The 26,584-nt window shown below is 42.8% G+C and overlaps 1 protein-coding gene across 1 annotated transcript in view; it reads left to right on the top strand.

The window, feature by feature from the left end:
- Nucleotides 1-26,584, top strand: part of LOC108804864 (plasma membrane calcium-transporting ATPase 2-like) — a 106,921-nt gene that overhangs the window by 37,542 nt on the left and 42,795 nt on the right. Inside the window, exons 10-14 of the mRNA XM_018576774.1 lie at nt 3,885-4,119; nt 4,289-4,468; nt 11,482-11,569; nt 16,169-16,275; nt 16,369-16,560. Coding sequence (XP_018432276.1) covers nt 3,885-4,119; nt 4,289-4,468; nt 11,482-11,569; nt 16,169-16,275; nt 16,369-16,560 — 802 coding nt within the window. The remainder of the gene's footprint in view (nt 1-3,884; nt 4,120-4,288; nt 4,469-11,481; nt 11,570-16,168; nt 16,276-16,368; nt 16,561-26,584) is intronic.

Genomic DNA, 26,584 nt, shown 5'->3' with positions numbered 1-26,584 from the left:
ACCAGCGTGGAGGTCCATTTCTTTAACCTAGCACCTAAGTCTTTCAACTCATTTTTTAGGACACTCCATCTGCCTCCAGTTTTGTAATTGGTGCCGATGACCAGCCCCATCCGATTACCTGTCCGAACGTTCCACAATGTGTCAAACACGGCCCCCGGTAAGCAACAGACTGTTCAACGCTCACGGTCCTGATGACAGATTACCCTGTCAGTGCATCTGATAATAGAGTCCCCCAACACCAATATCTGTCTCTTATGTCCATCCATCCTGCTCCCATCCTTACTGGAGCAGTCACTCCCCCCTCGTATAGGGTAAGCGTCTCACTCCAGCAATGCCACCCCTGAACTAATATCCTCAATGTCCTGCAACCTGGCATATTTATTGGGGTTTATCAATTCAGGGTTTAACCTCTCTTGCACTCTACCCTGCCTTCTAATGGTAACCCAGTTACACACCTTGGAATCCTGCTCCTCCATACCCCCCTCCTCTATCCCACCCTCTACCAGAACCTGATGAGTCAGATCCAGACTCTTTTCCATGTTTATGCTCCGCAGTGTTGCCAGTTTATTGTTTTGGATCCAGACTCCATTCTAGTGGGTCATGCTCACAACTCAAAGCCATGAACAAACCGCCAATATCAGCTTCCCGCTTTACAATACAAACAATTCTGGTGGCTCAGCTGCCGTCAAATCACTTCTATGGGATGGTAAAGTACCCTCCCCCCTGCCTGACACCCCCTCCGTGTTTCTCGGGCTCCGCTGCCCCTCCTGCAGGCCCAGGACTAACATTTCCGGCGCCAGCGGTAGAGCAGTGAATATACATTCGCCTTTCTCCTCCCTGTTATATGGGACCGGGAGCGATACGGACTGCATTACTTCCGGTCCCTGTGCTGTCATTTCGCGGCTCCTGAAGCCGTTTGGATCCATTCATGCAGGATAATGGAAGTAGTGATGCATTTGTAGAGCTCACCCCTGAAGGAGACACTGGAATAAGTAGGTTCTTCTGTCCCAAACCAGAGAAACTCACATAGACAGGATCCACAGCACACCAACACACCTTGTGGGGTTTTGTAAAAGCTTTACTAAACAATGCTCTGTATTTGACCAACAAAGGGAATAAAGAACAGCAGCAAAGATAAACAGCATGTAACAAACACTCTTTCGGTGTCAGACACTCTACAGCCACAGCTGTCTAATGCAAATTACAGTGCTGAGCTATCTGAATAGATTCCCACTGACTCTAGATACTGGGTTACTAAATGGCTTAGTCCGAAATGTCCCCCAGCTCCCAGCAATACTTGCCAGTAGTAGTAGTTTAGGCTAGCCAATGTTGGGGCCCATACTGTGCCACAGATGCAATCAACTTTAATAAATGCAGGTGGCCAAAGGACTCAAAGGTGACTTGAATAGCATCTCCAGCGTTGGTCAGCGAAAAGGGGGTGTCCCCACCTTCCCCAGCCGACTTCCCTTGATCCCTGCAGTAGTCTGAAACACAGGGATGGCAGGTCTGTCTTCTGTAGCAGCCATGCAGTCTACTCTGGATTTGTTCTGCAGCATGAGGATGGCGATGTCCCAGCTGATATGGTGGTGCCAGGAACCATTAGTTCGGCCAGGCCGTGGTGTCCCCCCTGCACTGGATCAGTCAGTTCTCTCACGGGATGGATCCACAGAAATCAGTGCGGTTCACCACAGGGTCTATGCCTCTCCCTGTAGTAATGTCCAGCAGCTCAGAGCGGTGTATCCGGTTGCTCTGCAGCCTCTCTGCGGTTTGAGTGCGCTTAGCTCACTCCTCCTGCAGATCCCCAAAGCTTCCTGGGACTTGTAGTTTATTCTGTTCAATTTGATTCAGTCTATCCATGGCTCTGCACTAACATACCCACAAGGCCCTCACATGCTGCACAACACAATTTATCCTTCACAGGCAGAATACATTTAGTTTTTGTCAACTCCATAGGGGTTACACATGTACAGTATGTTGTCCCTTGGTCACAGATGTATGTATATGAACACATTTCACTGTTATACAAAATATATTAGTATTTATTTGTAAATACCTTGTATTTGTTTACAGAAATGAGACACACTGACTGCACGATCGAATCTCAGGAAGCAGATTTGAGTCTGCGAATCACGTCATGACCTCATGCCAAACATATCCTGGTCTTCAGTAGATACGCTTTTTCACTTTGCATACTGTATACGATATGGGGATATCCCAGCTATACAATCTTTGTATTTATTTTGGATCTGTAGGGATTTGGCGCGATGTGAATTGTGCAAACCAATATTAATATTCAGTGACCATAATTATCATGACTGTAACCGTGTGACATTGTTTTTTAACATTGGGTATGATTTTAATATTTTGTTAATTATGAATAAACTACAAGGCTTTTATCCCACATTGATGAAGTAATCTAAACATTCTCAGAATACTCAGGCACCTAAAACATCTTTTTATAATTGGACTTTCTAGACTTTTCTAATAATTGTGCAAGGGTTTGGTATCCCATGATCCTTATCTATGATGTGCATGATTTATATAACCTCTCACCTCAATAGTTAGATCCAGTAATTAAACTCCGGTCTCTACACGCTTGTTTCTCTACAGCGGGGAAAACTTTGGTACTGCCTCTATTTCAGCTACATCAATCATTAGGAACATCCCATAGTGATTTTCATATAAAATTTAAGTCTAATTAAAATAGATTTAAAAAATGGTCACTCACATGTATTTGTGTGCTAATACCTGCTCACACAGCATTGTGTTAAATGGACGTGTCCAAATTGGATTAATTATTCAACTAGAGAGCACTCCCATATCTTACAGATCTCCTTGCTTCACGTTCAGTGGTGACGTCATCTGAACTTCGCCATTCAATGCAATACCATGTACACCGGTATTAGTGCACAAATACAAGTGAGTGAGCTTTTTTAATCTATTTTAATACAGCTTAATTTTTTTATGTTCTCTGTTTGATGAGTGTCTTCCCTGACACTGCGTGTGTGTCTGCCCTGATGCTGAAAGTGTGTGTGTCGGTAAGAGGAAAAAATGCCCAATGTCTGTAGGGGCAAGTCTGTGGTCATCAGGAAAAAAAACTACCCAATGTCTGTGGACAGTGGGAGAGACAAATGCCTGGTGTCAGTAAGAGAAAACATTGCTTGACCTTGGAGGTCAGTGGGAGGAGACATGCCTGTGGTCAGTGTGAAGAAATAAAGCCTGGTGGGTCAGGGTAAGGAAAAGAAATGCCTTTTTTGTTCATCAGGAGGAAAAATTGTATGGCATTAGTGGGAGCCAAAAATGTCCTGGCAGTGGTAAATAAAAATGCCCAGTGTTGGTTGTAGTAAGGGGGAAAAACACCTGGCGTCGATTCGAGGAAAATAATTGCAGGGGTAGGTGGTTCTGAGGGTTTCTATATTGTGTAAATGTTTACATAGATGTGGCCTATCTAGCTTTGTGTTTTGAATTTTGCATAGGTAGGTATTCTCTGGACTAATTTAACAATAGTTGGCTAAATGTACCGTGTAATTTACCATAACCCAAAGCCAAATATTTACATTAGGTCGACTGTTTCAAGTTGCTTGGCTTTGTTGCAAGAAACAAACTGTTAGAATGCTGAATTAGCTGATTGACTGACTCTCTCTGCCTGAGAAGCCATTCAGTGACTTTGTCTCACACAGTGAAGAAGCAGAAGTCAGTTGCAGACTGGCATTTTTCAGTGCTCTAATTAGCTTCTTTATTCATGTAAAATGAATTGGCTGCCTTATTCCAACAGTCATTAATGCACAACATGTAAACCATGTATGTGATAACGAACTGCAAAGTTCTGCATCCCGCCTAAAAAATATACCAATTACCTTCTTGTTTTTTTTTTTGTGCCACAGATGTACAAAGATTTTGGATCACGAAGGGGAGGTGTGCCCATTTAAACCTAGAGATCGTGATGAGATGGTAAAGAAAGTGATCGAACCAATGGCATGTGAAGGACTGCGGACAATTTGCTTAGCATATTGTGAATTCCCAGCCGGGACAGAACCTGAATGGGATAATGAATCTGACATTTTGTCTAACCTTACTTGTATTGCTGTGGTGGGCATTGAAGACCCTGTTCGGCCAGAGGTAAACCTTTCTTTCTAGAATCTAATTAGTTCTCTCTCTTCCAACATATGTTCACTATAAGCTTAACATACTTTCTGTTTTACTTATTGCAAACAGAATGTTATTTCTCAGCTCCAGTGCCGAGTATTCCCTCTTTCATATTTGGCCCACTGTTTAATTTTTCTTTTAGGTTCCTGAGGCTATCCTGAAGTGCCAGCGAGCAGGGATCACAGTACGCATGGTAACTGGTGACAACATAAATACAGCTCGTGCCATTGCAACAAAGTGTAGCATCCTTCAACCTGGTGAAGACTTCTTGTGCCTTGAAGGCAAAGAGTTTAACACATTAATTCGAAATGAAAAAGGAGAGGTGAGCAAGAAAATATGTGCATATATGGAACTCTGTGTAATTTCTAATAATCTTTGTATTTCAGTTGTAAATTTAAACTAAGACCTGAAATTTAATATTAGGTGGCCAAGTAAGGAAGTTGCAGGACACCTATTGCTTTTGTTAAGATTATTATTATTATTATTATGTGACCAAGAAACTAAGTTGCAAAGACACCTATTGTTTTCGTTCTGATTATTATGAGTTGGCCAAGCAACGAAGTTGCATGGACACCTTTTTATTCTAATTATTTGGTGGCCAAGCAACGAAGTTTCAAGAGCACCTATCGTTTTCGTTCTGAATATTATTAGTTGGCCAAGCAATGCAGTTGCAAGGACACCTATTGTTTTTGTTAGGATTATTCTTAGGTGGCCAAGCAACGAAGTTGCAAGGACACCTATTGTTTTTGTTCTGATTATTAGGTGGCCAAGCAAGGAGGTTGCAAGAACACCTATTGTTTTTGTTCTGATTGTTATTATTTTTATTATTATTCTGCCGCTTTTTTTAAATGCCTGTAAGTGCAACCTTAGTCAAAAACTCATGAAACTTTGCACAATGGTAGAGCCCTATGCTCTGCAGAGCTTGGTTGCATTATAAAAGCCATAGGTCACATGATGTGGCAGCCATCTTGTTTTTTTGCCACAATGTTTGTGAGTTATTCAGAAACCTGCTTCTCCAGAACCGCTAAAGCTACAGATGTACAAATTGCTGTGTGAGGTTATGCTGTGCTCTAGTGTCACATGTGTTCATTTATTAGTCTATTGGTCACATGGTTTGGCAGCCATATTAGATTGTGCAATATTCTGCAAACAACTTAATCTCTGAAACCATATATCAGAATAATTCAAAACTTCGCACATATGTCCAGGGCAACCTCTTCTGCCACAGTTGTAAAAACAGAAGAAAAGAGAAGAAACTTTGACACTGAGCATTCCATGAGGTCGCCATCAGGTCTACTTCGGGATTGCCCCAAACGGCAAAAAGATAGATACTATGCTTCCATTCCCCATGACTGACAAAATGACGGCTCAGTGAGTCTGCCAAGGAATTCTGGGCCCCTGGTAGATATGCTGCTGTCAAGTCCAGAAGGTTGACCTGCGCCCACTGAAAAATCAATTTTGCAATTTGAAGAAGGAAAATACTTCTTGTGCCCCCTTGACTGGCTAAATTAGCTTTTACTGTTCTGTTGTCCAGAAGCATCTTCACTCGTTGGCCCGAGATGAGGGACCAGAAAAACTTCAGCGCCTTGAAGGCTGCCAACAACTCTTAATGATTGGATGCTCTCAAGGGAATCCAATTCCTACGCTCTTGCACCTGCATCCCCTGACAGTGCACCCCCTAACCCTGGATACTGGCATCTGAAGTAACCATGAAACAGTCTCCAGGGTTGAGGCACCTGCCCAGGGAGAGGTTCTCCCTGGAAGAACCACCAGGATGGTAGAATTCAGTGTACCCAGAAAACTCATGCAACATCTTTCCTCCAGCAAATTTCTTCTGCATGATCCGATGAGCCAATCTTTCAATGTGCATGATCTTGTTAACAAAATCCTGTTTTCTCGAGTGTTGAAAATAACTCCCAGGTAAGGAAGGACCGGGGTCGGCCTTAACAGGCTCTTTTGATAATTGATCAGCCAGCCAAAACGTTCTAGCGTTTTTAACACTCTGACCCCGTGGAGAGAAAAGGTGTTTCTTGATGGTGCAAGAACAAGAAGATCATCCAGATAATGGTGAAGACGAACTCCTTGAAGTCTTAGATAAGCAACCAGTGACACCAACACCTTTGTGAAGGTCATAGGGGACAGGGCTAGGCCAAATGGGAGACATTTGAACTGAAGACGTAGTCCCCGCACCGCATGCCAACTATTTTTGGTGATCTTTGGCTACCGGTATGTGCAGATATGCATCTGCAAGATCTATGGAAAGTAGCCTGTCGCGTTCTTGGACTGCTGATATCACTATCTGTAGAGAGACCATCCGAGAATGCAACACTCAAGAAAGTATTGAGGCGCTTCAGGTTCCGAAGCGGCCGAGAACTCACTGATGACTTGCGAACTAGGAATATGGGAGAGTAACTGCTCTTGAGTCCAGTAATTCTTCTATTTAAGATATGACACTTCTCTCACTGAACGGGCAAAGCAGTCTCCACAAAAATACTTCTGGGTGGGGAACGGTTGAATTCCAAACGATTTCCGCTGCGGGCAACTTTCTTCACCCAGACATCCTCATATAAGGTGCCTAACCAGCTGGAGAAGAAGCTGCTGAATCAGATCTCTGCTTCATCAGTTTCTTTGGGGTCCCTAGGTGACATTAGGGGTCTAATAGACCCTGGATGTCTCCACAAAGAGGACTTGTAACTGTGTGTCTGCTGTCATATAGGGGGCTTGTTAGTCCCCATGTAATGCCAATAGGGTTAAAGTAGAACTATGGGGTTAGGGCTTTTCCCCATAGTTCTCCCTAGGGTAAAGGGAGGACACAAACTAGTGTCCTCCCGCCTGAGGGTAGTGGGTGATGCACTGTGGGAATACCACAAAGCCAGTTCTGATGAGACTATCCAGCCTGCTTCTTTATTTATGATTCTTTATTTTATTTATGATTTATGATTCTTTAATTTTTATATTACTTTTTTTTTAACACAACTTTATTGCTATTACATGGGGGGCTAAGAAGCCCCCTATGGGATAGCTAATTTACATGACAGGTCCTCTTAATGGAGACATCAGGGGTCTCCAAGACCCTAAAGTCACCTAGGGACCCCCAGAGAAGCTGATGAGGCAGAGATCGGCTTCATCAGCTTCTCTAGCTGGAGAGTGACACTGAATGCAGGAAGTGATGTAATATACATCACTTCCTGCATTCGGGGACTGAGAGGAGATCAAAGGGAGTTCGTGTACTGAACTCCCTTTGATCTCCTGTCACAGAGCCGTGCCGGTCCCGGCCTTAGATATATAGATATATATAGATATCTATCTATATATAGTATATGTATATGTTTTCTAATGATTACTGGAGGTATTTTACTACTATTTTAAGAGAGTTTGTTATATGCCTAGTATATACAGGATAATAGGCTTAGAAGTGTTTATTGCACCTTGTAAAATCCAACCGATGTTTTGCCGTAACCGCATTTAAAGATATAAGGCCCACTCTTTAATATTTGCATATGATCCCAGTTTGTCTGAGAACTGCAGTAAGCAGCACAGTAGTGGCATCGCCAACTCTCACTCAAAATCTTTTGAGACTAGATTTCAAAAGCACATTTTCTACTCATAGCAACTACTCTTGTGGGCGTATCTTACTGTTTACACACTTGACTATCTCTTGCTGTTCTCTACCCGTATACATATATGCTTTTTCAGCCAGGATGCCTCTAATGTGGCCTTATTAATGTAACTGCTTATTCCAATCTCAGCCAATTTTTGGTTATAAACTAAGGTTTGTATGTCTAGCTCCGTCGTAGGCTAAGAAGTAGCATATATCAGAGGCTAGATGTAGCAGCTGTTCAGACAGTTTTAGAAGATACTTTAGCAGTATTCCCATCTCTTATAATGGTATTGTTCCCTGTGCTACTGCATATGTTGCACATGCATGAGGTCAGCTCAGACAGAGCAATGATAACTGTTATTGATCTAAATTAATGGTGTAAAACAGGGGTGCCCATTAGGTAGATCGCGATCTACCAGTTGATCGAAAAGCAAACACTGGTAGATCGCGATCAGCTCACTGACCTGAGCTCCCGCGGTGCTAGTGCGGCTGGATGTGTCAGACGCCGCAGACGGGAAGGAGAGAGAAGAGAGAGAAGAGACGGCCAAGAGAGAGGGCCAGTTCGCACCACAAAGTCTGCGTTCCACAGTGTTCGGCCTCTAGAATGCACAGAAACGCAAGCCGGCTTGAAGCATTTTTGCAGATCGCACTAGACCTGAATGCAGGCACTAATGTGCCTGTGTTCTGGGTGCATGCGATCGCTCTGCGGGCAGGGGGCGTGGCTGCCGTGCCATTGACTTCAATGCACCGCCATGCCCCTGAACGCAGGTGTTTTTTCATTGGTAGATCTCATTGAGCTCGTCATTTGAAAAGTAGATCTCCAGACGAAAAATTGTGGGCACCCCTGGTGTAAAACAAACTAGTACCTCTGACAGTACTGTTCTAACAAAGCAAGTTTCTCATAATATACCGTACTGTGCAAAAGTTTTAGGCAGATATGAAAACATGCTGCAAAGTAAGAATGATTTCAAAAATATATATTTTTATTTATTTTTATCGATTTACAAAATGCTGAGTGAGTGAACAGAAGAAAAATCTATATTTGGTTTGACTACCCTTTTGGATTCAAACCAGCATCAATTCTTACACTTACACAAAGTCAGGGATTTTGTAAGATTAGAGTCAGGTGTATTATACCAATTATATATATTATATATATATATACCCTCAGGGGGGCGGTCTTGCGATGATCGCAAGTACGATCTGCCTGTCCAAGATGGGCAGATCGTACGTTTTTTTTAAGTACTTTACAACCCTCGCAAGACAAAAGTCTTGCGAGGGTTGTAAAGTGTATGGGCACCTTAAGTCATTGCCTGAAACAGAAACAGCTGTGTAGGAGGCTTAAAGCCGGGTGAGAAACTGCCAAACTCTGCTACTAAGGTGATAGCAAGATACACCATAGCAAGATTGAGCACAGCAACAAGACACAAGGTAGTTATTCTGAATCAGCAAGGTCTCTCACAGGCAAAGATTTCAAAGCAGACTGGGATTTCAAGATATGCTGTTCAAGCTCTTTTGAAGAAGCAAAAAGAAACGTGCAACGTTGAGGACTGTAGATGCAGTGGTCGGCCAAGAAACTTAATGCAACCGATGAAAGACACCATCTACTGTCCGGTTGAAATCTGGACAGAAGTGGTCTTCATGGAAGAATTGCGGTTAAAAAGCTATACCTCCGATATGGGCTAAGTGACTCAACTATGCACGACAACATAGGAACTGGGGTGCAGAAAAATGGCAACAGGTGCTCTAAACTGATGAGTCCAAATTTCAAATATTTATCTGTAGCGGTAGGCAGTTTTTTCATGGAAGGGCTGGAGAGCGGTTCCATAATGAGTGTCTGCAGCAACAGTGAAGCATGGTGGAGGTTCCTTGCAGGTCTGGGGCTGCATTTCTGCAAATAGAGATGGCGATTTGGTCAGGATCAATGGTGTCCTCAATGCTGAGAAATACTAGCAAATATTTATGCACAGGGCTTGAAAAATCTGTTCGTCCTCTCGTCCGTGATGAGAGGATGCCGGAAGAGTAGCTTCCCAGCCAGCCGTTGTAATTAAACGGCTGGCTGGGAGCATTACATTCAAGCGATTCGGCGTCTCTAGAAAAGCCTGATCGCTTGTATTAGCAGCAGCTTTCGCTGCCGTTGCCAGTCCCAAGGTCCGCTGGGCCCGGTGTGGCCGGGACCGGCCCAGCTGCTCTGTGACGGGAGATCAGTATACGATCTCCCTCTTATCTCCCCTCCAGTCCCTGAATGCAGGAAGTGAAGTATATTACATCACTTCCGCATTCAGCTGTCATTCCTAGCTACAGAAGCTGGTGAGAAGCTGGTGAAGCAGATCTCTGCTTCGTCAGCTTCTCTGGGGGTCCCTAGGTGACATTAGGGGTCTTGGAGACCCCTGATGTCTCCATAAAAAAGACCTGTCATGTAAATTAGCTATCACATAGGGGGCTTTTTATCCCCCCATTGTGATAGCAATAAAATTAAGTGTAAAAAAAAAATTAAAGAAGCATAAAAAAACTAATTTTTTTAAAGTCCCCCAACATACACACGCAAGCATGCTTCGTGTGCCGCACATGTTACATATCAGCGCAAACATCGGAGAATTTTAGGGCCATTAATCACTGATAACTCTAAACTGATGAGCAGTAAAAGTGTTTAAAGCGTCACCTATGGCCAATTTTCGGTGTGGTCGTTTTTGGCGATTTTTGTTAACATAAATTGCAAGGCTATAGTCCAGTCATACTGACTGGTGAAATTTTTGACTGACTGGTGAGACACCCTAAAATTTTTCAAACCCTTTTTATGCATCATGCCATACCATCAGGGAGGCCTGTGATTGGCCCAAATTTATTCTGCAGTAGGACAACGACCCCAAACATACAGCCAATGTCATTAGGGGACCCCCATTCACATCGATTATATTGGAGATATTGTGCATATACCTTCCCTTCCCCGTTTTATCGTTAAACAATGTCATTAAGAACTATCTTCAGCATAAAGAAGAACAAGGAGTCCTGGAAGTGATGGTTTGGCCCCCACAGAGCCCCGATCTCAACATCATCGAGTCAGTCTGGGATTACATGAAGAGACAGAAGTATTTCAGGCAGCCTACATCCACAGAAGATCTGTGGTTAGTTCTCCAAGATGTTTTGAACAACCTACCTGCCGATTTCCTTCAAACACTGTGTGCTATTCTACGTAGAAGAATTGATGCACACAAAATTTTTATTTGGATTCTTCTTCTGTTTATGTACTTTCCATTTTGTTCATTGATAAGAATAAACTATTAACACTTTCATTTCTCAAAGCATTCTTACTTTACATCATTTTTTACACCTGCCCAAAACTTTTGCATAGTACTGTATATTAGAAACAACCCAAGTAGGTCGTAAACTTTGCAAAAAAAAGTTCTCTTCGCTGAATGCAGTGAAAATTCACTTTGCAAGAATACCCAATCACGAGCGAGGAAATTAAAGAAGAAAAAAACAAACCTTTTTTTTTTCACTTGCACGTGATTGGATGATGGAAGTAAGCAAAGCTTTACCTCATTCACTAAACTAAGGGAAAATTCCCCTGAAAAGGAAACAACCAATTTGCCTTTGAGAAATCAAATCCATAGTGTGTAAATTAAAACATTGTATCTCTTGCAACATGATTCCAGGTCTGTGTTGAAAAGAACCATAGTTGGTGTTTGTTAACAGTGTCACTAAGTGCTAACTGTCTGTAATATTGTTCTTAGGTAGAACAAGAGAAGTTGGACCAAGTGTGGCCAAGACTCCGGGTGCTGGCTAGATCATCCCCTACTGACAAACATACATTAGTAAAAGGTAATATTTCCTGGTTGATGACACTGTTTATTATGCATTGCTGTGTATAAATAAATGAAGCATATGTGATTCCCACTAACAGGAAGTAATAAAATTTCTTCCACTTTCTCTACATGTGTATTGAGAGGGGAATGTTTTGCACCCCTGCAACAGTTTTTTTTTGTGTGTAGTAGGAAGGGATGAGGATTTGCAATCTTCACATTTGGCATATGTATTATGTGTTGGTCAACTTCTCAACTGACCCCAAGTACACTAGAAGTGTAAAATGTGCCCAACACAGAACAGGTATCCTTCCTATCCACGGTTCTGCCTATACTGGCCGACTTTATGGAGGGCACTCTGGTTCTTGAGGGGGACTTTAACTTCGCCCTAGATCCCCTAGTAGACGTGTCCAGGGGCATGTCTCATTTATCATACACATGCCTACGCAGGCTCAAACAGGAGCTCTATTCGTTGTGCCTGACAAACACCTGGAGCTTCTTTAACCCTGGGCGCGACGACACTTACTTTTCCCCAGTTCACCATACTTATTCCAGACTAGACTACTTCTTTGTCCAACATAAAGACCTCCAGACACTGATATCGGCAGACATCGCTTCTATACTCACCTCCGACCACGCCCCCATCCATGTCACGCTAGACCTGGCAGGACCAAGATCTATTTGGTCCTCATGGAGAATGAATCCCTGCTCCAGGAACCTGGGTTTAGATCTTCCCTTGCCCAAGAAATCCGCTCCTTTTTTGCCACTAACGCCTCCCCCTCCACCCCTCTGCTGACTGTATGGGCAGCTCATAAATGTGTCATGAGGGGTATCCTTATGCGTCAGGAGGCGAAACTCAAACGTTCCCACCTAGCGGAAAGCACCCGCCTTTTCTCGCGCCTGCACCAGCTTGAGACACTGCATAAAAGCTCTCTTGCACAACAGACATACCAGGAATTGTTAAAGGTCAGGGAAGACCTCAACAACCTCCTTTTTACCAAGCTCAAACGGCGCCTCCTGCGAGGTAAGAGATCCATGTATGGATACTCTAACAAACTCAGCCGTCTCTTAGTTACGCTGTCAGAAACCCAGACAGTTTATCTCTTCTATCGTTTCCGCCTCAGGGGCTAAACTTTGCACCTCTCAGGCCATGGCCGGAGAGTTTTTTGCGGTTTTACCAAGAACTATATAATCTACACCCCTCTGGGGGACGAGACCCCCTCCCCGGGCTTGGCCACTGAGATGCAAACTTTCCTCTCACGATCAGGAATGCCAGTACTCTGTGCAGAGGCACAGTTGGCCATGGAGGCTCCCATCACGGTGGAAGAGCTTACATTGGGCCTACAGCAGGCACAGACAGGGAAGGCTCGGGGCCGGACGGTTATACTCTAACCCAGGGCTTAAAATTTCCACTCGCCTGGAAATTTGAGAGCAGAGCAGCTCCTGTCAGTTCTGGCTTCCTTCGGCCGGAGCTCTGACAGTTCTGAGCTCCAGCGAAGGAAAGAATGTCTGTGAGCAGCATCGATGCCTGGCTATCTGGGTGGCTCGGGGGAAGGGGTTGAGTGTATTATAATTTTGTGTTGGGGGTTAATAAGGGTGGGGGGGGATATTATTCTTTGTGTTGGGACAACTGGTGGAGAGTAAGGTTTTTGCCTGGCTAGTAGGTCTAGAATTTTAAGCCTTGCTCTAACCTATTATAAAACCTACTCTGAGATCCTTAACTCACATTTTGTAGCGGCCTTCAACACTATACTTTCTGGCGCAGTCGTGCCTGAGGACCTCCTCCGCTCTAACATCCCTCTGATCCTGAAACCAGACAAAGACCCCTCACAGTGTGGAGGTTACCGCCCGATTGCCCTTCTCAATGTGGATTTTAAATTGTTTTCCAAGATACTGGCCAAACGCTTGCTACCGGTCCTACTAATGCTCAAACATTATGACCAGGTGGGCTTTATCCCTGCGAGAGAGGCTAGAGACAGCGTCATCAGATGCAGAGAAGGCCTTCGACCGTGTTCGTTGGTCCTTCATGCATGCCGTTCTAGAACACATAGGGTTAGGCCCCAACATGCATCGGTGGATAACTGCGATATACTCTCGTCCCACTGCTGCGGTAAATGTTACCGAAACCCGCTCTGGATACTTCTCACTCAGTAACGGGACCAGACAGGGATGCCCTCTATCCCCCATCATATTTGTCCTCACCCTGGAACCACTCTTATGCACCGTGCGCTCTAGTCTGGATATCTCGGGCTTCAACAAACGTTCAGGAGAACACAAGGTGGCTGCCTTTGCAGATGACCTACTCTTTTTTCTGCCAGACCCCTTACAATCTCTTCCCCACCTGCTCCAGACCTTCGAATTATACGGTTACCTCTCTGATTTCAAGACAAATCTCTCTAAATCCGCGGCGATGGCCATTACCCTACCAGCAACTACGGTCTCCCTGCTTAAAGCTTGCTTCCAGTTCCATTGGGCAACAGCCCACATTAAATATTTGGGGACCATGCTGACGCCAGACCTCAATAATTTATACACTACCAACTATGCCCCCTTGCTTCTTCACATCAGCCAGGAACTCTCTCGCTGGAAAGGGCTATATCTGACCTGGTTTGGCAGATGTAACTCAATCAAGATGTCCATCCTCCCAAAAATATTGTACACGATGCAAGCCCTGCCCATTCACCTACCACCAGGGTTTTTCTATAAACTGCGTCGCCTGTTCACCACGTTTGTCTGGGCAGGGCACCACCCCCGGATCGGGAATTTGATACTTACGATGCAGAAGAAACACAGTGGGGTAGGTCTCCCTGACATCCATATGTACTACAGGGCTGTCCACCTTGCCAGGTTTGTGGACTGGACATGTAACCGAGAATGCAAACAATGGGTACGGATGGAGCTGGAGGATCACGGGACGCCCCTCGAGAGCCTGCCGTGGATTACAGCACCGCTCACCCTGGCCCTGATATCGCACCCCACTATAGGAGCTACTCTGAGAACAGCCCGGGAGACATTTAAAAACACGTCCGTCTCCCCATTCCCCTCCCCCATGGCCCCTGTGCTGGGAGATCCGGACTTCGGTCCTGGTATAGAGGGCACGCGCTTAAAGGGCTTATACACTGCAAATAAGTTTAGCTTATTAGATCTATTTGAGAATGGGCACTGGCTCCCCCAATCCTCCATTAGCGCATTAGTATCCCCTCCCCTTAGCCTTTGGACAGCTATGCAATTGCGGCACTTCCTAATGGCGATTCCCCACTCTGCGTTACCCACTCGGGCCCTAACGCCTTTTAAAACCTTGTGCCAACAAGGACAACAAGTAAGACATATGATCGCAACCCTATACGGGATGCTGATATCCCTCTACTGTCCTCCATTCTTGAAGAAATGGGAGGAGGAGTTGGGTCAGGTGAGCAACGGGCCAAAACCCTGTTGGCCACACACAAAGCCTCCATTGCCAACCAGACCCAAGAACAGGGATACAAGATTTTGTCCAGGTGGTACAGGGTCCCCACTCTCCTCCATAAGATCAACCCGCTAATGCCTTACACATGTTGGAGGTGTGAATCAGGGAGAGGATCGATGTCTCACATTTTTTGGTACTGCCCCAAGCTCAGACCCTTTTGGGATGCAGTCAGGGATACCATAAATCAACTCACCATGACCGACCTGGGTGACCATCCTGCAGCCTACCTACTACACGTCTGCCACATCCATTACCAAATACAAACGATCTCTCACTATACACTTGCTCTCTGCTGCCAAGGCTTGTATCCCTATGCTGTGGAGGCAAACCACACCTCCTACCAGGCGCACTTGGTTTGAGAGGGTCAATAACATCTACCGTATGGAAGATCTCACCTCGACTGTACACAACTCCGAAGAGCGCTTCTGCTCGACTTGGGGAGCATGGCTCCAATTCCGATACTCTGATTCTGATACCTATCTATGGCTCATGGCGGCCTAATCGTGTAGGCCGTGGCAGCTGCCCTGGGAAACCAGGTTACTATCTCTATGCTTCCTTTCCTCCCCCCCCCCCCCCCCGTTCTGTTAGGGACGTAGTTCCCTCATATGTTTACTTACTGCTAAAACGTTATAGGATAACCTCCCAGCGCTCTCCGGCTGAAGGAGTATACCTTAAAGTGAACAGGTAGAAGATGCACCACCCCACCACGACTGTTTATCTTGCTGTGATTATATATGCAGTGGAAGTGTTATTGTAACAAGATGGATAAGGATGACATTGGTGATGTTTGTATTACACTGCATATAAACCAAGCTCAATGGATATGTTGATCAACATGTGGATCAGATTCTACCCGCTAAAAACATTTTGGATGTGTGAGTATCATGCTCGCTGTACGAGCCCTGTGTGAATTGATAATGTTTTCTTTTCTTTTGCATTACGCTATGGGCAGTACGCCGCCCCCATTGTATGTAAACACATTTTGTGATGTTCACCAATAAAGAAAAAAAAAAAGAAGTGTAAAATGTATGTTCATTCTGTATTTTGAAGGAGGTTGTCTGCAGTGCATGAGAGTCATTAGACCCAAACATATATATGTCTGGCCCAGTGTGTCCCGTGTTTAAAAAAAATATTCTTTGTGTTCCTTTTTAGGCATTATTGACAGCACAGTGACGGAACGTAGACAGGTAGTAGCTGTAACAGGAGATGGAACAAATGATGGACCAGCATTAAAGAAAGCTGATGTGGGATTTGCAATGGTATATGTATTTCCTATCTTAAATAGAAGACTATAACTAACCCTTTTAAATATAATTCAAATCCTGGTACTGACAAAAACTTATTTTTTACAGGGTATAGCTGGAACAGATGTGGCAAAGGAAGCTTCAGACATTATCTTAACAGATGATAATTTCACCAGCATTGTGAAGGCTGTCATGTGGGGTCGCAATGTGTATGACAGCATTTCCAAATTTCTCCAATTCCAGCTGACTGTAAATGTGGTTGCAGTAATTGTGGCCTTTACTGGGGCCTGTATCACTCAGGTAATGGTTAACATTTGTAATATTTTCTATAGGCAGCCATAGATATAAGATAATCATTCCTTGCTCGAAATTGCATTTGGCTATGTTGGATCAATTTGAATGATTGTTGTTTCTTACACCTCTTTTAGAGTACAATATGGTGTTTGGCAAGTTTAGTAGGGTACAAGGGACAATTAACGGGATATATATATCACATTGCGTGAGTGGGAGGGTGTAGAAGGAACCACACAGGTGGAAAATGTATAACTGTTTAGTTAAGTGCAAGAGCCAAAAATGGAGAATGGATTTTTGAGAAAAAGCTAAAAAAGAGAGGGAATGTGCTAAAGTTTAGGTGGGGGTATGACACATTATTATGCCATCTTTTTTTTTTTTCTTTTTTTTTTTCTTTTTTTTTTTTTTTTAGCTTTTTTTGTTAGTTTGTTGCGAGCTCAGTTATTCATGCACGGTGGGATTCTTAATTTTCTCTGTCTTATTTTTTGACTGCCTTATGGGCAATATTTTTAATCACTTAATATTTGTTTATTTTGTGTTTTAACGTTTGGGGTTCTTCTTCTTTTTTTTCTTTTTCTTTTTTTATACAGAGATGTTAGTTTGAATCATGTAACTGTGATTATAATATTTTTCAATATATTATAGAGTATGTTATTTAAGATTTATTTATTTCATATATCACTAATACAATATACTTTGTTATGGTAGAATGCCCTGATTTGTATAGTACATAAGGCATTTATATTTCTTTTTGTCATTTCTTGATTGAGAGCTGTAAATATCTCTTTCCCCATCTATCCATTAGAGGGATACATGCCAGTGAGGAACATTTCTTAGGTAGAGACTGCAGTAAGCACTCTTGTCATGATTAACACAGCTATTTGCATTAGGAGTTCTCTTATTGGAAGTGTAACCTTTTTTGTTATATAAAGTAACACTAGTGTTATTTTAATTAGGATTATTCATAATTAGGGCTGGTAATGATTAAAATTTTCCTGTTCAATTAATCGAATTTTTTAAAAATCGATTAATCGACTAATTTCGATTAATTATAACGCACATACATGCGCCCTCTTGTTTCTCTCTTTGGTTTTCACATCCGATGCACTCATGAACCAGGAGACTTCCCCCAACCCCCAAGTAGCAGAACACCAGTGCCTGCGACCCTGGGATATAAGAATGAAGGCATGCTGGGACTTGCAGTTCAACTACAACCAGCATGCCTTCATTGCCCCTGTACACCTCTCCACATCACCCAGGGAACTACATGTCCCAGCATGCCCTTATGGTCTTTGTACACCGTCCCCCACATAAATCACCCAGGATACTACAAGTTCCAGCATGCAAGCCCACTGCAGTAGTTCCCTGCGTGATATGTGAGAGTTGTACAGGGACAGTGAGTGCATGCTGGGACTTGTAGTTCCCTGTATGATAGAAGGCTATTTTAATTACTTTCCTCATGAAAATACAATGCCATTATAGTACAGTAACTTTTGAACTCAACTATATTCTATTCAATGTTTCTATAATGACTTTGTATTACTAGTACTTTCATGAGGACAGTAATTAAAACAGCCTTCTATCATACAGGGAACTACAAGTCGCAGCTGAACTGCCGACTTGTAGTTTCCTAGTAGTACAATGACATTATAGAACATGGAATAGAATATAGTCAGTTTCAGCCATATTCTATTCCATGTTCTATAGCTTGAGCAGGGTGCTGTAAAAAAACATACCAGCGTGGGGGGACAGCGGCCGGGAACATCAAAGCGGGTCTCTGTATCCGGTGGCTGCTGCTGGGTCCTCGCAGCTGAGGTAACGAAGGGAAGGGAGAGGAGTCCGGTGACGTCACGGACATCGCCGTCAACAGACTCCTCCCTCCTTCCCTTCGTTACCCATCACGGACAACTACATCACCTGACTCCTCTCCCCTTCCCTTCATTAGCCGACAGAGCCACTCGGGGAGGGGGGGAGGAGTCCGGTGACGTCGATGTCCGTGACGTCACCGGATCTCCGACGGAAGCCGGCGGAGAGGTGAGTACTTTGATCGATCAAAATAATTTTGATCGATCAAAGAAATTAACGATTAATCGACGGATTAATCGTTAATTTACGCACCCCTATTCATAATAATATACTAGTGCTCATTTCCTCTGCAAGGGAGAGCAAGCACCAGCTTATTTATGTTATATACTGTATATTCTTGTGATAATATGACAAAATGATGGTCGAATTTCTTAACAGCTGGTTACCTCACACACAACAAATGTACATGCAGTTATTGTGGACATACAGCAATGCAAATTTTAGTTCCCTTCTTAAGGCATGTTTTATAGTTTTTTTGGGAGACACTGCTGTTACTAGATCGGCCAGAAACAAGCTGTTCATGCTGCCATTTACAGGAATAGGATGCTAGGTGTACAAAAAATAACAAAGGGAAAAGCTCCCTTTGGTGGCTGCACCCCAAAACTATCAGAGTGCCAGTTGTTTGCCCAGTGTACAAGAAATAAGGACCTGGTTCGCTATTGTCGCTATTGTTAAAGGACAAAGAATCCTGAGAATTCTTGGTTATACTACCACCTACATTAGTATTTGACACGAGAAGACAAAAAACTGTAGGTCGGCCCTACATTTTTTTAAACCCTCCTATAACCAGCATGGTTTTTGCTTGTGTCCTAAAGAGGATTGGTATCTTTCTCAACTCTGCTAAAGTCAAGACCATTTTCTTTGTGGAATTCTTTCATCTAAAACTGCTGGCTGATGCAAACTAGGCCTCACTAGTCTGGGGGGTTCCACCAATGCAGACATTGAATGCAGATATTTCCCAGGCAGCATGCTTTGAGAATCACACTGTGACATCCCTGCCAAATCCTGTTTTTGCAGGGTGGGGGCCTGTATGTTCTCTGGGTTTGGAGGGTATCCATAATGTGTGTAGTGCTCACTTTACACAGTTGGAATGGGGAGGGGGTTATAGTTTTAGCCACTGACCACCAATGCTGGAAGGGGTATTGTTCCAGCCAGTGACCTCCAATCCTGGGGGGGATTATAGTTCCATCCATTAACCAACAATATTGGTAGGGAACTTACAGTATTCTGTTTAGTGCCTGGGCCCATCAGCTGTTGGTTATGTGTTTAGATGAAGCACTTGTATATTAAGGAATGCTGAAATAAAGTTTTACTTGCTTAGAAGGACATTATATTAGAATACAGCATACAGGGAAAACTTCCTGTATATATCAGATAAAAGCATGCATATAGAAAACTAGCATAGACTAGATTTGCACTACAGCACCATTACAACTCTGAATGTAAGTAATACAAATCAGTATGCTGTTGTTCCACTCAAAAACACTGCTGGTGGGAGTTTATAGTTCCAGCCAGCCATTGACCACCAGTGCATGTTCTATTTTGTACATATTGCCTAATGTCATACTTTCTAACACTCCTATCCTAGACATACCGCTATCTGACTCCCCAGCACATACTGCCAGCTATCATACTCACTGCACTCTGTACATACTGCAGCAGTCCTCTCCTCCATATACTGGCCGGCAGATACCCTTTGCACTCCTCTACTGCACATGTTGGCTGCAGCCATAACCTCCATATACCTCCTTGGAGATACTAGCTGCTTTGAAACCCTAAGCCTTTCTTTTCTGCAGATACTTCTTTGTCAGACCCTCTTCACTTTTCTATTTTCATACTGGTCACTGCTATACCCTCCTCCCTCCTGCAGATATTGTTCACTGTCATAACCTTCACACCCTTCTCCTACACATCTTTCACTGACAACAAACTCCTAGAAGTAAGTCATCCACCAATTCCTGGGAAAGGGGGGGGTCCTTTCATTGACTACCAATGTCTGGAAAAGCAGATGGGAGTTATTCCACTGATCACTAATGCCTAGGAAGAGATGGGGTAATCTTCCTCCAGCTGATCACAAATGCCTACACAAATGTATATAACTTATAAAGCAGTGTTCAGTGCAACTCAAAGACAATATTGTGCTTAAATAGTACTAATAAATAAAAAAAGTCAAATGCAAACATGTGAACACAAAATTTCAGTAGAGTGCAGAATGTTTATTCAATTATTTCATACAAAAATGCTCTGGAGAAATCTCAAGGAAAAAAAGCATGATTTTCAATCTATAGTCCAGTGAAAAGCAGCATCAGGTAATTTCTAGACAAACAGTTTCTTCTGCCACCAGAGGTCTCCAGAATAGAAACATACTCACCAGACTGATGTGACCAGTTAACTAAATAACATGATCAAAAAGCCTACAGGTGCCCATACACTGTACGATTATCATACGATAATCGCGGGAAATCCTACAATCGTACAATCGCAAAGCGTATGGAAGGCGTGCAACCGTTTCTACTGTACGATCGCACGTTTTCCGTTGAACAAGCAGGCTGGAAAAACCGCCGAGAATCGTATGACTCTCGGCGGGTTAGTGGCGTGCTTTTTCGACAACTGCCGAACGGGCCGGTGTGCGCACGTGCACAATGCCCGCTCAGCATTGCATTCATCGGAAGCACGCCCCTCAGCGGGGCGGGCTTGCGATGATCGCAAGTACGATCTGTCTGTCCAAGATGGGCAGATTGTACGTTTTTTTAATTACTTTACAACCATCGCAAGACAAAAGTCTTGCGAGAGTTGTACAGTGTATGGCCACCTCTAGTCCACTCCTCCTTCTAGTACCTCTGGTAACATGCTCTGGGGCATATAATTTAATGTACAATAAAATCAGACATAAACAGAAGCAGCTCATAGGGTAACACCTTTTATTGATAATAGCATTATGCAAAAAGACATAAAAACACTCACAGCAGCATTGCCACACCCAACACTTACGATATGACAGCTTATGTTTGTGTGTACCTCTTTCTCCAATACAAGTTGAGGTCATCGTGTGTGGCTCTGCCCTATGTGTTTAGTCACTGATTGACTTTGTCAGGAGCGGTCAACACACAGCAACATCACCTTACTTATATACCACCATTTAACACAGTACATGTACATCACCTTCTTCAAACACTCCCATTAACCCCTTCACAGCTAAACCAGCTTCTTCCTCAACTTAGAGTGCAAATACATTATTTTATTATTACTGAATATATTTATATTACTAAAAGACAGTTTCCACCCTGAAAATGTTAATACAATCTACAAGTACAATCTATCCTTATCCTCTTTATTTCCTCTCCTCTTTACTTTTCTATTATTAAATATACTACCGTATATACTCGAGTATAAGCCGTCCCGAATATAAGCCGAGGTACCTAATTTTAGCCAAAAAAACTGGGAAAAAGTATTGACCCGAATATAAGCCGAGGGTGGGAAATGAGGCAGCTACTGGTAGATAGATACCATTAAAATACATTAATATTTATTTAAAAGAAAAATAACCTAGCTCTGTAAGTGGAAAAGGGGGTACAGGGCTACATATCATGTACTACGGATCATTTAACCCATTCATATTAGCAGAGGATAATTGTAAATCTATTGTTCAGTGCACTCTATATGTAGTATATAGTACATGTACATATAGAGTGCCTGCAACAATACATTTACAATGATCCTCTGCTAACATGAATGGGTTAAATGATCCATAGTACAGGGCTACATACAGATCATTTAATACATTCATGTTAGTATAATTGTAAATGTATTGTCTGCACTGTATTAGCAGTATATACTCTATATAGAGTATATACTGCTAATACAGTGCAGACAATACATTTACAATTATACTAACATGAATGTATTAAATGATCTGTATGTAGCCCTGTACTATGGATCATTTAACCCATTCATGTTAGCAGAGGATCATTGTAAATGTATTGTTGCAGGCACTCTATATGTACATGTACTATATACTACATATAGAGTGCACTGAACAATAGATTTACAATTATCCTCTGCTAATATGAATGGGTTAAATGATCCGTAGTACATGATATGTAGCCCTGTACCCCCTTTTCCACTTACAGAGCTAGGTTATTTTTCTTTTAAATAAATATTAATGTATTTTAATGGTATCTATCTACCAGTAGCTGCCTCATTTCCCACCCTCGGCTTATATTCGGGTCAATACTTTTTCCCAGTTTTTTTGGCTAAAATTAGGTACCTCGGCTTATATTCGGGACGGCTTATACTCGAGTATATACGGTACTTTGTAAAATGGAATTAAGAACTGATTAGACCACAGGTCTCCCACACAGTAGACACAAACACTATCCTTGTGCCATCCACAAAAATCTAGATGTTACCATTAGGGCACTATTTTTTGCACCCAAGCATTAGGAATGCAAGACCTTCAGACATCCAGAAGAGATGGGGACATACCTTTTTGCCAAGAGGGCTTCTCCTGCAGCGGTTGCAGCTGGGACCTGGCTCTGGTGCTCCACTACTGTCCTGAAATCATTAGTCGATATTGTTTTAGAAAAACTGTCACATGACAATAAACAAAAATGTATCAGTACTCGTACTTGTAAGTACTTGGGCAAGTATCAGTACTTGTACTCTCAAAACTGGTATCGATGCATCCCTTTATTTATAAAAACAAAATCATACATTAAAACAGAGATGTACAAATCCCTGGTGCTCCGTGTGCTCCTTACAAATGACAGCGGCCTCCTAACTTTTGCATTTTTCTCTAGTCTAGTATTGGAGCTCGAAAAGTATCTCTACATGTACTTGTACCGAGTACTGTACTTGGTATCGGTGCATACTACTTTCGATATCTTTTAGATGTGTTCTGTCTAATACTTTGAAAGGCTTGATTCTGGCCCAATCTGCTACAAAAAAATCATGTGTCACAGCAAAAAGTACCTAGAAAATAAGGTAAAATTAAAGTGCTGCTGCTGCTTTAGGTAAGCCAGGGAATATTTAAAAATTTAACAAATATTTTACACATACAAATGATGTGATGCCAGAATATGCTGTCGCTGACCCTGTCCTGGAGAATCACGCCGTTCCTTAACACCGCATATAGCTTAAAGATATCTTGCAAGCATGTAATTGAAGAATTGGTGTTTTCCCCATATCGCCCTCAAATCATGTAAAGTAGAGGGACCTTTTCCTTTTAAAATTCTTTAATTTTTTTTAAAGATGATAGACAAATAGCTAAAAGGAATAAACTCAATGCTCACATTTTTTTCAAATGTTTAAAATATAACTTTAAAAAAATCCAGTTTTATACATTGCAAGGATTTTAGCAAATGTAATTCAGCTATTTTTTTGACATTCTTTTATTGCCACTCTGCTAGAAACAGCGACAGCCACTACTTCCTACAACTAATATGCCAAAGGTAATTATTATAAATGTTGTTAACCTAAAAGGAACACACAAGGTAATTACAGGGCTTCAGAGCTCAGGCTCCATTCACACATACCGGTAGCTGTTTCCGCACGGAACGAAACCACGCAAACGGTAACAATTCCGCGCTTTTGTGGTTATTACTATAGCCAGAGTGTGTGGAATCTGCACATAAAATCGCGCTTGAACTATTTTGCGGGACATACTGTTTTGTACCATGCGGCCGCCACAATAGTCTGAAGAATGCATAGTGCAATGCATTGCTTTTTATGTTTAGCGCGTTTCCGTATACGCAAATACGTGCAGAAAACCGCTCATGTGTGAATGGAGCCCCAATTCTGAGGTCAATTACAACCACTCGATACAGAGAAGAACCGTCGGTGATCTTATTGCTTGATAGAATGAGTTTCAGATTATAACGAAACAATGTTTTCTTACTCCAGATGCTGTATGTTTGTATCAGAAATCCTCATAAATTGTCCGCTCTCAATTCACAGCTGTGGATCATGCCCGCAAAAACAAAAGTGTGTGTGCTGTTCCTGCCTATATTTTATATATCTGAAGGTGTAGATGCTGCTTTTCACCCAACCATATGACAAAAACTTTGATCTCGTCTATTCCACCAGGCAAATGTATACGCATGCTGTAAAATAGGAGGAGAAATGCAGACTGCAATACAATGTAAAATGAATAGCACTCACAATATGCACAAATGTAAGGCCTCATAAGCACGCTCAAATATGCATCTAGAGCAAATTTCTAAATGTAAATAAATGCATGTAATTTATTTTAGATGTTATCATTCAGACTTTGCATTTACCTGCATTCAGCTTAGATGTGTTTAGAGAAAATAGAATTCAGTGTGTCCAGGATCCGAGCTGTAAATGCGACTAAACACATGTAAAAGCATATAGAATCCTTATTTGAGGCTCATCAGGGAGAAAAGAGGAGGAAATCTTGGGTCACAAGGTTGGCGCGAGCACCAGAATCTACACTTTTGGAACTGTAAAATAACAGCATGCACACCCTTGTGGGTTTTTGGAGGGAAAATCCACATCTGTAAATTAAGGGTGGATCATTCTTTAAGATTTTAGACACAATTATACACCATATGGAATAAGGAAATATTATATTATATTTTTTATTATGGAACTTATTCCATCTAACCACTAAGATCATTACTGGTTCTCATGGGTATGGTTTTGACTGTCCTCAGAATTGGGACCCATTGCTAAAGCTCTGTAATGATATTATATGCTCATATGTTAAGGACATTTATCATCATTAGCTCTGGCATATTAACTGTAAGTAGTAATTGCAATAGTTTTTTAGCACGGTGGTAATGTTAGAGTGTTTGTTTTTTTTTATGTTATGAAGGGACGGCTAACCTCTTTCCACTGCAGCTTTATTGTATTTTCCACCAAATCTTTTATTTTTATTTGAACATGGATTCCTTTCCTTTTCCTTACCACTGAAAGTGTAAGTGCACTTTTAACCCTTTCTTTTGCATTAACTTACGGCAGAACACAACCACTTGCAGCTGACCACATCAGTAAGCCTTACGTCGGTGGCTTTCATCCTTCTGCTATAGGCTCATGGTCACTTTAACGATCATGAACTTATATCAGAAGGGTGCCTCCGACAGGCCCCTGTAAAAGAATTGCTGTCATCAGCGGCTGACAAGCCACTGATTAGAGCTATTCATTCAAATTCGGCCACCCCCCCAGCCGCCACTACCCTGCTCCTGCTCTCTCCTCCCCGCCTGGAGCTGCACCATGCTCCGATTGGTTTCTCCTCGGATCCCCGCTGCTCTTCCCCACCTGTATGGGCAGAGGCAGCGGGGATCCAAGGAGAAACAGAGCGCTGAAGCCGGTGGGGGGCGGGGGAGGGAGTGCTGTCATCAGGATGGCCAAGCGGGGAGGATGCCAAGAGAGCAGGCGCGCTGTGCGCGGCCGAGTGGCTCAGGATGGAGAGGGGAGGATTGGTAAATATGTGTAATATTTACCAATCCTCTGTGTGCAGCACGAACACTGCAGTGATCGCTGAAAACTCCAATGTTTGTAAACAACTGGGGACATACTATGTGTCCCAAGTTATGAATGAACAGGAAGTGCTTTACATCACTTGCTGTTTATTCATGAGTTTCTGAATGGGTAGAAGCACTCCCTACGGAGGCTTCTCCTCATTCAGAAACTGGTTGATAGTAAATGTTTTACTATCAACAGTTCTGAATGAATGGGAAGCATCTGTACTTTCCATTCATTTAGAACAGAGGCTGCAGAAAGAGATTGAGGACTCTGTATCTCTTTCTTTTACTAATATTTCCCCCGAAGCCCCCCAACAGTAATACCAATAATAAAAAAAACAGAGAAAGTCCCCCATTGATATAGCCACGAATGAACAGGAAGTGGTGTAAAGCACTTCCTGTTCATTCAAAACTGGGGACACATAGTACTACTTGTTCCCAGTTATTTATAAACATTGGAGGGATCAGCTGATCACTCCAGTGTTTGCTCTGCACAGAGGATTGGTAATATGATATTTACCGATCCTCCGCTCGGCCATGCACACAGCTGCTGTCATCCTAAAACTGACAGGATGACAGTGGCTCCTCTCTCCTCCCCTCTTGCTGCTGTTCTCATACCGCTCGGCAATCCTGATGATCGGCTCTCTCCTCCGCCCCCCCCCCCCCCCCGCGGCCTTCCCCCA

This window comes from Nanorana parkeri, unplaced genomic scaffold, assembly GCF_000935625.1.
Source record: "Nanorana parkeri isolate BGI_ZX_2015 unplaced genomic scaffold, ASM93562v1 scaffold77, whole genome shotgun sequence".
Lineage (NCBI taxonomy): Eukaryota > Metazoa > Chordata > Amphibia > Anura > Dicroglossidae > Nanorana > Nanorana parkeri.
Note: the sequence above shows the minus strand (reverse complement) of the source record. Positions and strands in the feature narration are given on the sequence as shown.